Here is a 14539-nt window from a genome sequence, read left to right on the forward strand (position 1 = left end):
AGACTTTCAAGCAGTTTCAGAGAGAAAAATATACAAGCACATCTGCGTGCATACACACACATAAAGCCCAGGAGATTATAACTATATTAGAAGGGGTTTTTTTTCCATAGACTCTCTACATCATTAAGTTATTACATTTCTATTTAATGAGAAAGGCCTATCTTTTAAAGACAAAAATATGATTTTACTTTTCTTTGACCAAAATGTTACATAAGAATTAATTCTTTTAAGCTTTTTAAAATTAATTTTCATTGGAGTATAGTTATTTTACAATGTTGTGTTAGTTTTAAGTCTCTTTAAATGTATCACTTTCAGGTATTTTTTTCACCCAACTAATAAAAATGAAGAATTTCTTTTAAATTATGAAGTTGATGTGGTTGACATTAAATATTATATAAATGTAAATAACAATCTATGTAGTTTGATAGAAGCAAAAGGACACATGATAAAGGAAGTAAATAAATTTATAAAAGGAGACACATTACCTAAGCAAAAACGTATAATCCAGATATAATGTTTAAGTGTTTATCTGTAATTATAAGAATAATCCAATTCATATATGCTTTTTCAAGCCAAACTATGGCAGATTTCTTAAAACAAGTCCTCCACTGAAACATAAATAACCTTCTTCTTCAAAAATTAATAATAAATTTAGATTTAAAAGAAGCATTTCTCCTTGCTATTATAACCTAATCATATTTTATCTCAGAATTTCTAAGAATTCGAATAGCTTGGAATTTTATTTAAATATATCAGATTATGCACTAAAATTAGTAAACTTACTTTATATTTTCCTTCAGCATCCAACCACATAACTTTGTGGATAAATCTAGACTAATAAATGAAAACAGCTGGGCTCCAATCCTGGCTTCTCGCTTAGAAAAGTTACTACACCTTATGTTTCTTTATCTATAAAATTTAGGTCAGGAATATTATCTCCCTCACAAGGTTGTTGTGAAGAATCAATGAGTTACTCTGAAAAACACATGGAACAGTTTCTGTCTCATGAGCAGTGTTAAAAAAATTAACTCTAATAATTCACTATAACGTGATTAAATTGAAGATTAATACACAAATTAGATAAATAATGAACACATACCTACTTTAGATCTTGTTCGTATTGATTTTCTGAAGGGTAAATCTATGTCTGGAATAATATGATCAGCCAATATCATTTAGTGAGTTTTCAACCATGAAAATGTACTAATTTTTTTCTCAAATAACAGAATTAAACAAAAATATATAGTCAATAAAAAAATCAGAGTATAGTTGACAAAAATATCTCCTTATGGTAAATAAGGACCATAAACCACAAAGTAAATTAATGAACCTCAACTAAATAAGCCAATATACTAGGAACTGAGACCAGTAAAAAATTTCTCTGGGAGTAGAGTGGGATATCACTATGACTTTATCATAGTGTATGATGAAGCATCTTCTGCAATATTCACCTTAGAATTTACATCTTTTAATATCACTTTCTCCCTATTTTTGAATACATAACTGAAATATTTTCATAATTTTTAACTCGACACATTGAGATACATTACTTCCATATCAAATGCATTCCCAGTTTTTTCTACAAGCAACATATTCACTTTGCCTATGTGCTTTCAGTTCGCATATTCAAGTTACATCAAGTGAGGACGCCCCAGCAAGGATTTACAAAGAGCTGTCAAGGCATCAATAAAGTTTATATTAACCTGATTCACAGAAATCACAAGGAAAGACCTTGCTATTTTGTTTCTTAAGAAGTTAGCTAACAATTTTCTTTAACGAAATACACATTTGGGCTTCCCTGGTGGCGCAGTGGTTGAGGGTCCGCCTGCCGATGCAGGGGACATGGGTTCGTGCCATGGTCCAGGAAGATCCCACATGCCGCGGAGCGGCTGAGCCTGCGCGTCTGGAGCCTGTGCTCCGCAACGGGAGAGGACACAACAGTGAGAGGCCCACGTATCGCCAAAAAAAAAAAAAAGAAATACACATTTAACAACCATAATATTTTTAGGAGAAGCAAAGGTCCTTAAAACTTGTCAGGCATTAAGAATCTCAAAGGCGAACAAACGTATGGACACCAAGAGGGGAAAACCGCCGTGGGGTGGGGATGGTGGTGTGCCGAATTGGGCAATTGGGATTGACATGTATATGACTGATGTGTATAAAATTGATGACTAATAAGAACCTGCAGTATGAAAAAACAAACAAAAAGAACTAATACTAAACTTTCTTTGGGTTATTTGTATGGAAATATGTTAATATAAATGTTTCAGACATTACATGAAATTTCTAAAAATCTTATGTGTTCTGGTATAATGTTATAAGTCATAATTCTAGTTATTACTTTAAAATGTATATCTCAGAAATAACTAAATTTCCTTGTCAATTCCCATTATTATGAACTTTCATCAAATCTTTAACCGTGGTCATTTTTAAGTCTTTTGTCATTTCCAGAGTTCTGGGTGTCTGATGCTTTTGCAAAAATGTTCCTATAAAAGGCTTTCATCTTCACGGAATTCACAGAAAAGACTCTGACAAGTACAGGTGTCTGGTAACTGACTATACTGCTGAACTGAATGAAGCATTTTCAGAACTCTAATGGAAAACTGATGAATTCATAAAAGTGCTAACAAAAGATCAAGATGAAAAAAAAATTAATTACATGGGACTGAGTGAACTGATGAGGATGATTATAATTTTTGTGACTTTCTGTTTGAATAAAAAAGAAAATCCCACAAGGACTCAGAGGCAAAAAATATACAAATCAATTTTCACTGCAAAGTAGAGGAGCTGTTACAGTGGAGGATTCCTGGACTGAATGTCAATATTATGACATACTGTGAGTGTGTTTTGTGTTTGGTAATTGCAATCACTGTTGCTTTTGTTGTGGTCATCCATTTACAATGCTTGGTGTCAGCTGATTTATGTCTTGTAAAAATAAAATACAGTGTGTGTGTGTGTGTGTGTGTGTGTGTGTGTGTGTGTGTGTGCGCGTGAAAAAAAAAACGAATCTCAAAGGCAATCCCATCTAAGGTTTTTATTTTAATTAGGAAAGAATCATTGATTGCTGCCTAAAAGTTGAAAGCATAAAATTCATTCAAAGCCATTTCTACTGTTCAGTCAGAAAATCTTTTGAAGCATATTTTTTAATAGCACTGTTAAGTTTCTAACTGAGGCAGATGCTACTGGTGCCCCATCCATATTTCCTCACATATCAGCCCAAATTTAACTGTCCAAGATTTCTGGGAGCCTTTTGCTTGTGCACATAGTGGCCTGGGAACACTGGGGAATTAACGTCCCTTGGGAGCAGTCATTAACTTCAAATACCACAGCACACTGTCCTCTTGGAAAGAATCATTTCAATTCATGCAATCTACCTTGGTTCACAGAATTGCCCAGAGGATTAAGCTCTACTCACTCACCGTGGTAACTTGTTTGATAACCCACTGTTTATCAGTTCTCTTCTTTTTTTGGCTTTACTTCTCACATTTCTCTCAATCTTTCTTAGAATTACTTTCCAAATAAGCCATCTGTACTTGAATCCTTATCTCATGAACTATTTCAGAGGAAAGACAATATAAGTTGATACTAGCAGAGGTCTTAGGAAACATGGTCAGGATGGGATTCCAGAATTAAATCATTCACCAGCCATGTGGCAATAAAGATTCCTTTGGTAATTGGCTATATATCAGTGATAACTGGAGTAAAGAAAACCCCTCAGAGGCTACAGCATCAAAACTGCTAAGATTTTTACCTGTAGTGACTGGAACACAATACAGAATAAAGGGGAGGCATCTAGCATTTGAGAAATATGGTGATAACAGTAATTATAGGGGCTTGGAGTTGGTTGGTTGTTAAATTCAATGAAAAAAGTGACAACCTCAGATCAGCCAACTACCAAGTAAGGGCAAAGTGTGAAAGCCAGAAGATATACAGCAGCCAATAAAGAGATTCTAATTTTTTGATGTGAGAAGGACGACGTGTGCTAGAAACAGACACAGAATTCGCTTTTGAAAGGCACATAACGAGGCCGCATCCACACGCATGGCAGGTTTCTATGCAAAAGTCACCGCACTGATAGGCAAAGAATGGGATCTTAAGAGTAGAATGGGGACATGGGTAGATGCTACTGAGAACAATGAACTTCCAGATTCCCCTATACCCTCTGGGTACGGAGAAGTAATCTCTTCCTCTTAGAAGGTAGTAGCTTCTCCCATTCCTAGAGACCATAAAAGATGATGCTCTCCCTTAAGATCTGATCTCATCTCCCCTCATGGCTCTAGGCAACAGAGACCAGGTCTCAACATGGCCTACCTGGAAAAATAGTCTCTGTTCCAGGAAAACAGAAAAAGAGAATATTCAACAAAAGAGATGCAAGATCTGTCTAATATGAACAGCAGACACTGGGAGAACATGCCAGGGGATGGATGTGGATGGATCTTGAGGCAAAAAACACCTGGTTATCAACCTGGTGTGAGGGAGCAACTAGCCTGAGATAAGACAACACCACTCCTACATAGGGGCAAATGGCTTAGCTGGTTGGCCAATGCCCTTGAAGAAGCAGGAATGGAAGATCTTCCCCAGACAAAGAGTTCTGGAGAGGAAGCGTGAGGATGGACCTATGGGAGTAGGCATGAAATGTGCAGATCTCTGTCTCACATCAATCCCCACTAGAGAACATTCATACAGAGGAGGTACTGAACAACTGAGTGGAGAGGAGGATTTGTCCATTGTATGCAGCAACTGTCCATAAATGCAGCAGCCAGGTAGCAGAGAAAGAGGGGATATATGTGGGCCTAAAAACATGGGCTCTTTCTCATCAAGTGGGATATAGCTATCACGATTAGTGAATGGCTAACCCATTGGAAACTGTCCGATGCTGAGTCTTTAATACAGTATCACTCTTCAAAAAGACATTCAACAACTTGATTTCAAACAGATTGTATTCGATTTTATCCCTCTGGGATGGGGTGGCGTCAATTTTGCTTTTCTTGCTATTGATACATGTTTCAGGTAAGAGTTCCCCTTTCCTGTTTGCAATGTCTCATGCAGGATCATCAATCCTCTGGATTCACACACTGTCTGATTTAACACCATGGGATACCATCATGGAATCCTACATAATATCTCCTCAAATCAAGCAATCTATTTTATGGTGAAGGAGGTCCAACAACAAACAAATGACCACAGGATCCACTGGGTCTACCATATACTGCATCACTTAGAAACAGCAAGCCTGATAAAACACTGGGATAGTCTCTTAAGTGTGCAACTAAAGCTCCAGCTTGCAGATGACAGTCTTTGAGTAGGAATGTTGTCCTTCAAGGGGCAGTATGTTCTTTGAATCATGGTGCTAAGTCCACTGATGTGCTGGCATCAGACTGTATCCACTCATAAAATGCAATGTTACATTTTCAGGAATTTTTAAATGATAAAGGGATCAATCCAACAACAGAATGTAATACTTGCAAATATCTATGCATGCAGTATAAAGCACCTAAACACATAAAGCAAATATTAGCAGACATAAAAGGAGACACTGACAGTAGTGCAATAATACTAGAGGACTTTAATGCCCCACTTTTATTAATGGATAGATCATCCAGACAGAAAATCAATAAGGAAACACTGGCTTTAAATGTTAGACGCCATCTTTAAGGATCATTAACTGGATACAGTGGACATACTTGACAGGTTTCTAACTACCATCACCTGCAATTTTTTGTTACATTTCTCTCTTATGGTCAGAGTCTATTCTGCCCACGCATATGGAAGGCTGGTACTTAAAACCACAGCTCACTTGGCCTTGAGGCAGAATAACTTTGAAGTTCATATTCTATACAGCTTCTAGGATACCTCAATAGGATTAAAATCCCTTTAAATTAAATTCTTTTAATTGGCATTCTTCCTTCCTTCCCTTGCCTAATTTCCTGTAATTGGTTGTGTTTCCTGGGATCCTGTCCCAAAAAAACCATTTACACTTGAATCCATGAGTAAGAATCAGGAGGAAGCGAGATTAAGACATTAACCATATTTAATGTCTGCTGGTTTTATCTAAATTTCATTAGATATGCCAAATCTGTACTGAATTTAATGTTTTTCAACTTTCTCTTTTGCTTTGCCAAAGATAATATTTTGTTAGCAACCTTTCCAATGCCTTTGTAATAAACAATATTTTTATGTACAAATTAAACTAAATGGTTATCTTTTTGATCATTTTATTTGGGAGACCAAGCATTACATTTTACTTGTTCTCATTTTGTTCAATAAGTCGTGAGCTAACACCCAGGGTCAGATTATAAAATCAGACTGACATTAATCAGAGCTCTTAAGCAGTATCAAATTTTACTAATAATATCAAGGATGCAGACAAGCTAAAGGACTGCTAAATGTTCAGATAAAGCATAGAAAGATCTGGGTATGGAGGGCAGTTCCCCAGATGTTATGAGCTGAACTGTGTCCCCCTCAAATTCCTATGGTGAAGTCCCAACCCCTGGTACCTCCAAATGTAACAGTAATCATAGATAAGTTCTTGAAAGAGGTGATTAAGTTAAAAATGAGGCCATTAGGGTGAGGGTATAATCCACTATGACTTGTGTCCTTATAAGAAGAGGAAGAGACACTAGTCTGCACAGAGGGATGACCATATGAAGTGGTAGCAAGAGGGCAGCCATCTGCAAGCCAAGGAAAGAGGCCTCAGTAGAAACTGACCCTGCCGGCACCTTGATCTTGGACTTCCAGCCTCCAGAACTATGACAGAAAAATTTCTGTAGTTTAAGCTACCCAGTCTGTGTTATTCTGTTACAGCAGCCTCAGAAAACTAATAGACCAGGTCCTACATTACTGTATTGGAGACATTCCTCTGGGCCCAGATGAAAGCGGTCTCAAAAAGAGCTTTGCAGGGTGAGTATTTAAACTATGAAATATCTCCAGTTTATTACCCAGAGAGTTACATTACCTACTAGATAGTTTTAAAGGAATCCTGCTTCATTGATCTTGGGTTCTATTTATGACAGTTACCCTTAGCTAGGGAATATCCTGCTAAAAGCATTTTTGGAGTGATTCCTCTTCCTCTTAGTAAATATGATTTATCTAGTTACTTGAGGCTCTGGTTGACAAGAGACTATATTCAGTTCCTCTGCCTACTTTTTTCCAGGGGGTACCCTTCCAGTGAAGGGAGTAAATTGACTGTAGGCCAGCTGCTTTACCTTCCTCCCATGTGGTTTTAGAGGCAGATCCATTCTCCTATGTTCAGTACAAAATGACCTCACCACAAATACCTCTTCCCTCACATGCATCTCTATGAATATAACCACTTCAAATGTGAAATTATATCAACCAGTACACGGCCATGAAATTTTCTGCCAAAATTCTATGAATTAAAGTGAGATCCAGTAACATTCATTTTGTCCTGTTTTATTTGCTTCAGAGTTCAATGCTCTCTAGCTATGAGGAGGAAAGTCTAAAATGGTTCCTAGAAACAAGAATTTTAAGAAAGCACATTCAAATATCTATTGGTTCTCATGTTCATAATAAAAAAACCTTTAAAAACATAATACATTATGGATATGTGTCCAGTATGAAAAAGGAGCATTACAATGAACAGAAAATTGCCATACGATTACACTGCCGAGTCGCTATTTATTGGGAGTTACAATGATATCAATGAGTACGGGGGTTCACGTCAACTGTTTAAGCACCTCTGAGTCAAAGAGAATATATATAATGTTTTTCCTTCATGTTCATTGCTTCAATCACTCCATTCATGGGTAAATCCTCAAACATTCAGAAAGGACCTTTGTGTGGAAGTATGGGAGAATGAGTAACAAGAGAGGATAGCTCCGTAAGACAGTCTTGTAATAGGACCAGAAATATCTCAGCCTATCTATGACAAAACACTATAAAGTATTTAAAACCAGAGGGAGATGAAAATTGTAGATTTTACTCAGCAAAAATGCAGTCATCATATACTTACTGAAGCTACGTTCACAAAATCATCATCTGAGAGGGTTTCCAACATTTCAGAGACAGATGTTCGGATCAGTTTAAGTGTCAATCCACTAACACTCCCACTCCTATAAAAAAATGAGTCCACACATGTTAATGACCATGTAGTTAATTAACATCATACACCCTAAGGAAACGCAACTTATGCACTGACTCTAGATAATAATATTCAAATAATTTTGTCTTCAAAAAACCAGTAGTAGAAAAAGTCCTATTTTTGACAGCAAGTAGAAATAAATTACAAAAAATCTTGTCTTTCTTTCCAACAAGCATCAGAATGTATATTTTTCTAACTACAATGATGAAAATTACACGTCAAGTGACAATTTTAAGAAACTGTGGATACTCATGGCATATTCACTTATTGAGGAAATATACACTGAATACCAGCTCTGTTAGCCAAGTTAGTAGTGAGGGCTACAGAGGTTAATAGATACAGTCATTGCCCTAGGGAGCTCATTGTTTGACTTGATTAAACCAATAATTATGAAGCAGCATAATAATTTGATAATAGATTTGTAAATGCAATGCTTTGTTTTATATCCTAAAGTAGATATTCTTTGGGGTTTAGTCTTCATTTTTCTCGTCTCTACATATTTTATGATCCTGTAGGACCACATCTATTTGCAGGGCTCATCTCTAGGCAATTAACTTCCACTTTTATGTCTCTAGTTCCCAACTTCTTCCCAGTTTTACTTTTCTAGCTGTTATCAGATGTCTCATCTATGCCACTTTGCTTCTGTCATCCTTCCACCTGAAATTCTACTCTCTTTCCTCTCCCTTCCCATGCCTGCCTTGTTAAATCTTAGCTATAAGGATTCAATTCCAATTTTATCTCCTTAATGAAGTCTTTCCTGACACTTTAAAATGAAATGTGCTCTCTCATCTATGTATTCCTTCAGTGCTGTGTCATACTTTATATCTCTCACTTCCTACAATTGTTTTAATTTACTGATGTGAATATGGTTTAATTTCACTAATACATCTGAATCATCTTTGAGATCAGGGACCATGTCTTAATCATCTTTGTATCATCACATTGTATATAGGATACCCTCAACACATTTCCGTTGAAATAATTTTTAAAAATGGCATTACAACTTCATCTACATTTTTATCCCACTTGGTATCCGACATGGGTTCCAAAGATTTTAATAAAAGAAATTATTTCAGGAAATTAGCATATATCCAATAGGATTATAACATATTGCATTACCATTCAGATTTATACTTCAGAAGAATATCAAGGATTAGCATATGTACAAACTCTATAATAACTTAATTAAAACAAGATGAAGTTTAAATGCATTGTAACAAATGAAATGAGATTTAATATTTGTTACATTTGTCAAATTCAGTTATCTTCTCTTTCTCAGGCAAGGTTATAAGATTTTAAACTTATTCAATTCACATTATAATGGAGAAATTTTCAAACGCTGACACTATCCTGTGAAATGAATTTAGTTGCCTATAAAACATTGGATTCTGTTTCTTCCAGTGGCAAAGAACAGATGAGGGTATACTTTTATTCTCTCAGGGAAAATAATATAAGCATTTTATACCTCACGTTTTTAGTTCCTTGGTATTGCTCTTAAAAACTAAATCTCCAAAGCTGGATATATTCTTCACTATGTTCTACCGTTTCACCTTCTACCTTATTGGAAGATTACACACACGCGCGTGTGCGCACACACACACACCCTAACTTGAAGCAATGTGACAAAAAAATAAAATGACCAATATAAAAACTCATGAAATTCTTTCTTGTATTTCAGCATTGCCCTTGAGAAAGGCCTAGTATTGACATTCAATATATGTAATATTTATCTATTGATATTTTGTGGCCAATCCCTAAAAGATATCTGAATCATTAATAACTAAGTGCCAACTAATTATTCTACTTTTTATGGAAGCAGAAACAGCTTGGATTTAGCAACCATGTACTTTAATATTGTTTAAAATATAAAGCAAAACACCGGAAGCAAATCAATAATTTTTCAAAAAGTTCAGATTTAGAACCAAGCCATAATTTTCAATTTTGACATAGATTCCTCTCATTTTCAATAAGGGAATTTTTGTTTGTTTTGTTACTGCCTTAATTTGATTTCTTTGTCTGGATATAAAAGCCATCATAATTATTCCTTGTCTTTTTTTCAACCTATTTTCTAGTCCCAACCTACTACTGTTATCTAAAACTCCTCCCTATATTCTCAGTATATGAAAATTACGTAATATTTAACTACTCACACGTCAACCAGAATAAGCATGTCTTTAGGAGATGCGGCTCCTTGGATGTACCTGTAACAAATATCATACGAATAAGTTTTTCTCTTGTAAAATCTCAAGCACTGATATTTGTTGAACTGCTATTTACTAATCTCTGAGATATTTTCCAAGCAAGGCCCTACTTCCATTCTATCTAGGTAGACGACACTCTTTTATTCACAATTCTGTAACATCAACTTTAGAAAAGCTACATTTAACATAAAAGAAATGTCAGAGGCATAATACATAAGGTATGTTTTACAGATATTTATAACAGAGGAATAAGAGATGTGCTTTAATACTAGGAGCAAAAGAAATTAACATCTGGAAGAACATTTCCCTAAAAAAAAAAAAAAAACGTTATCCTAAATTCCATTTTGCTGACCACAGGTTCTAAAACTCACTCTAAAGAATAATAATAGGGCTTCCCTGCTGGCGCAGTGGTTAAGAATCTGCCTGCCAATGCAGGGGACATGGGTTTGAACCCTGGTCCGGGAAGATCCCACATGCCACGGAGCAACTAAGCCCGTGCACCACAACTACTGAGCCTGCGCTCTAGAGCCCACGAGCCACAACTGCTGAGCCCACTTGCCACAACTACTGAAGCCCTCACACCTAGAGCCCGTGCTCTGCAATAAGAGAAGCCACCACAATGAGAGGCCCGCGCACCGCAACGAACAGTAGCCCCCGCTCACCACAACTAGAGAAAGCCCGTGAGCAGCAACGAAGACCCAATGCAGCCAAAACTAACTAAATAAATAAATACATAAATAAAGAATAATAATAAAAACAAATAATAAGATTGTATCATATATTTAAACACACACAAAAAAACCCGGCAAAAATAGATGAGTGGTCTAATCTGACAAAGGGACAATAAAGTAATTAAAAACAATATATAATGTTACTTCTAAGAGTTTCAAGTAGTGGTTCTCAGACTTTATAGTATCTTAAAAATCACCTGGAGAGCCAGTTCAAAATGCTGATTTCCACACTCAACCCCAGCCCTACAGATTCAGAATCTCTGCACGTGAAAAGAGACTCAAGGAGAATAGTTCAGCCACTGTAGAGATAAACTTAACTACAGGTGAATGATCCCGAAAACTCATGTTGCCTGGCCACAGGCTGATGGGAAGTGGGGACCTGCCTTCCCCAACAAGAAGAGCTGCATCTGAACTCGGTGTTCTACTTATTGTCCAAGATTCTAAATCTAACTTCTCAGAAGCCTGCCAGATAACTTGCCAATATGTTTTCAGGCAACATTCAGCACAATTAGTAACTATTCAGCACTATATGTTCATGAAACAGAGTTTACAGCTTGCACTCAAGTTTGTTTTTCTATTAGAAGGTAAAATGGCAGGGTTGCTGGGATATTCCAGTGGATATTCCAGTGGAAGGCAAATCTAGTTCATGTCTAGCATCTTGACAAATGGTCCTGACATGCCTCTCCATGAGGAAGACGGAGGACAGGATATCGTCTGCCTCTTCTAGTTGGGACCTAGTTTCTAAGTTTCTGCTGAAACAACTGGTTCCTGAACCCAAATCATGTGATGTCATAGGCTTTGCCTCCACTCAACAACCCATGGCTCCAAAGCCACTAACTTAGAGAAATATTATCAAGAATAATATGTGGATTAATAATACCTGGTACTATTATACATGGTTGGTGTTTATGTGAATTGCTACTGGGACGTTTAATAGGGCATTTTAAAAGCCTTAAATACGTTTCTTTGAATCAACTATTATGTCTCTTACAATTTGTCTGAACCCTAGCAAAAAGTCAGAAATAACCTAAATGTCCAATAATAGGGGATTTTTAAAATAAGTTACCATCTGGTCATTCTTTTAAGATGATGGTACTGTGTCTCTTATGAAAAGATATTGATATGAAAGAGTAGGTTACAAAGCACTATATTGTATAACATGTGAACTCATTAAAAAATATAGAACCACACAATTAAACACATTCAAAAAATGAATTAAAATGCACGAGTTTAATAATTGTTTCCCAGTGAGTGTAATTATGATGTATTTGGTATTTTTTGATTCATATGTTAGGAAAATGAGTTTATTTAGTAGTAAGGAACAAATAAACTTTTTTTTTGGAAAAATGAAACATAAGCTATATGACTATAACTAGGGGCAGCTCTTACCTTGGGGCTAGTTCTCATTAGTTCACCACCAGAGGCAAACTATATTCTACTCTATCTAGATGTTGATTATTAGAGCCCTACTCCAAGCAAACTGGGAGACTTTCAATAGAAATCCCTACCAGCTAAAAGAGATTTAGAAATGACATTGACTATAAAACTTAAAGTAGTCCATTTGAAATGCATTTGATGAATCATTTCAACAACTTCATTATCACTGCCCATTGAATTCATCATCTTCATTTAGCTTTAACTGTTTTAAAGTATAAATGTATAAAAAATTCAAATGTATAAAAGGGAAAAAAAGAGGTTTTGAAATAATCAGACAATATTCATCCTAATAATGGAAAGATTCCTTGCAACTTTTTAACAAACAAACAAAAAGAAACCTTATTTTGTCTTTTTCATCTTTTCATGGCTACCCCAAAATTCTTACCATGGTCTCCTGCGTACATCATAAAGGTCAATCTTGTTTGGAGTTCTACTGTTATCAACCCATGGAGAAGCTTAAAAAAAGAGAGAGAGAGAGAAAGTGATTGAGAGACAGCAAGAGAGTGAGAGAGCGAGAGAGAGAATTTAAACTTCAAATAGAGAAGTTAAATCAAACTATTGGGTTGGCCAAAAAGTGCCTTCGGTTTAAGTAAAAATAAAAGACAGATTTTTCATTTTCACCAAGAACTTTGTTGAAAAACGTATTCACCTTTTTGTTCTACTACTTTCTGCTATTTTTCAGGCAACTTCATAATTTCATTTCCCCAAAATTTTTTATCTTTTTGAGCAAAGAACTGTTCCAGGTGCCTTTTACAGTCTTCCAGGGAATCGAAATTTTTTCCATTAAGAGAATTTTTTAAAGACCGAAATAAATGGAAATCCGAAGGTATGATGTCTGGTGAATACGGCGGATGAATCAGAACTTCCCAGCCAAGCTGTAACAGTTTTTGCCTGGTCATCAGAGAAACATGTGGTCTTGCATTATCCTGATGGAAGATTATGTGTTTTCTGTTGACTAATTCTGGACGCTTTTTGTCGAGTGCTGCTTTCAGTTGGTCTAATTGGGAGCGGTACGTGTTGGAATTAATCGTTTGGTTTTCTGGAAGGAGCTCATAATAGAGGACTCCTTTCCAGTCCTACCATATACACAACATCACCTTCTTTTGATGAAGACTGGCCTTTGGTGTGGTTGGTGGTGGTTCATTTCACTTATCCCATGATCTGTTCCCATTCCACATTATTGTACAGTATCCACTTTTCATTGCCCGTCACAATTTGTTTTCATTACGTTTAAGTAGCGAATCGCATGCGGAAATATGGTCAAGAAGGTTTCTTCGCTTAACTTACGTGGAACCCAGACATCAAAGCGATGAACATAACCAAGCTCGTGCAAATGATTTTCAATGCTTATTTGGATATTTTGAGTATGTCGGCTATCTCCCACGTGTTATAATGTTGATTGTTCTCAATTCATGTCTCGATTTTATCGCTATCAACAACTGGTCTACCCGACCTTGGAGCATCCTCCAGCAAGAAATCTCCAGCACGAAACTTCGCAAACCACTTTCGACACGTTCGATCAGTCACAGCACCTTCTCCATACACTGCACAATTTTTTTTGCATTTCTGTTGCGTTTTTACCTTTCTTGAAATAATGAAGCATAATATGCCAAAAATGTTGCTTTTTTTTTCTTCCATCATCAGTATTAAAATGGCTACACAAAAGTTCACCAATTTTGATAAGTCTTTTTTAAATGCACACTGATATGACAGCTGTCACATACTGTCTAACAAAATTGTTTCAAATGAAGTTAAAGACAACTAAGTGCTACTAGAGCCATCTTACAGAAAAAAACTGAACAGACCTTTTGGCTGACCCAATATTAGATTTTATCTAGGAAAGTAATAATTTTAAAAGTCACAAAGCACCAAGGACACATTCTGCTTATCCACAGTAATGTTAAAATGGGAGATACCATTTTTATGCCCTTAACCTTTTTCTTTTTTAAAATTTAAAACAACACAGCAATACAAAAGAAAGTTGTATAAGTCAATTTCTTTTTCATATTATTTCAGAAATAACTTGTTCACAATTGGGATTTTCTGGGTGACAATGAATATGTTTTACC

The 14539-nt window shown here is 36.0% G+C and overlaps 1 protein-coding gene across 9 annotated transcripts in view; it reads right to left on the reverse strand.

Annotated features, from left to right (window-relative positions):
- The window catches only part of CACNA2D1 (calcium voltage-gated channel auxiliary subunit alpha2delta 1), a gene marked incomplete at both ends in the record, with an annotated part of 512237 nt that overhangs the window by 110713 nt on the left and 386985 nt on the right, over positions 1–14539 (reverse strand). For all 9 annotated transcript variants that reach the window (XM_082846527.1, XM_082846526.1, XM_082846525.1 and 6 more), the window contains 3 exons: positions 7973–8072; positions 10252–10302; positions 12856–12925. In XM_082846527.1, the coding sequence (XP_082702653.1) occupies positions 7973–8072; positions 10252–10302; positions 12856–12925 (221 nt within the window). The remainder of the gene's footprint in view (positions 1–7972; positions 8073–10251; positions 10303–12855; positions 12926–14539) is intronic.

The sequence above is a fragment of the Leucopleurus acutus genome (assembly GCF_964270905.1).
Source record: "Leucopleurus acutus genome assembly, chromosome: 9".
In the NCBI taxonomy this organism is placed as follows: domain Eukaryota; kingdom Metazoa; phylum Chordata; class Mammalia; order Artiodactyla; family Delphinidae; genus Leucopleurus; species Leucopleurus acutus.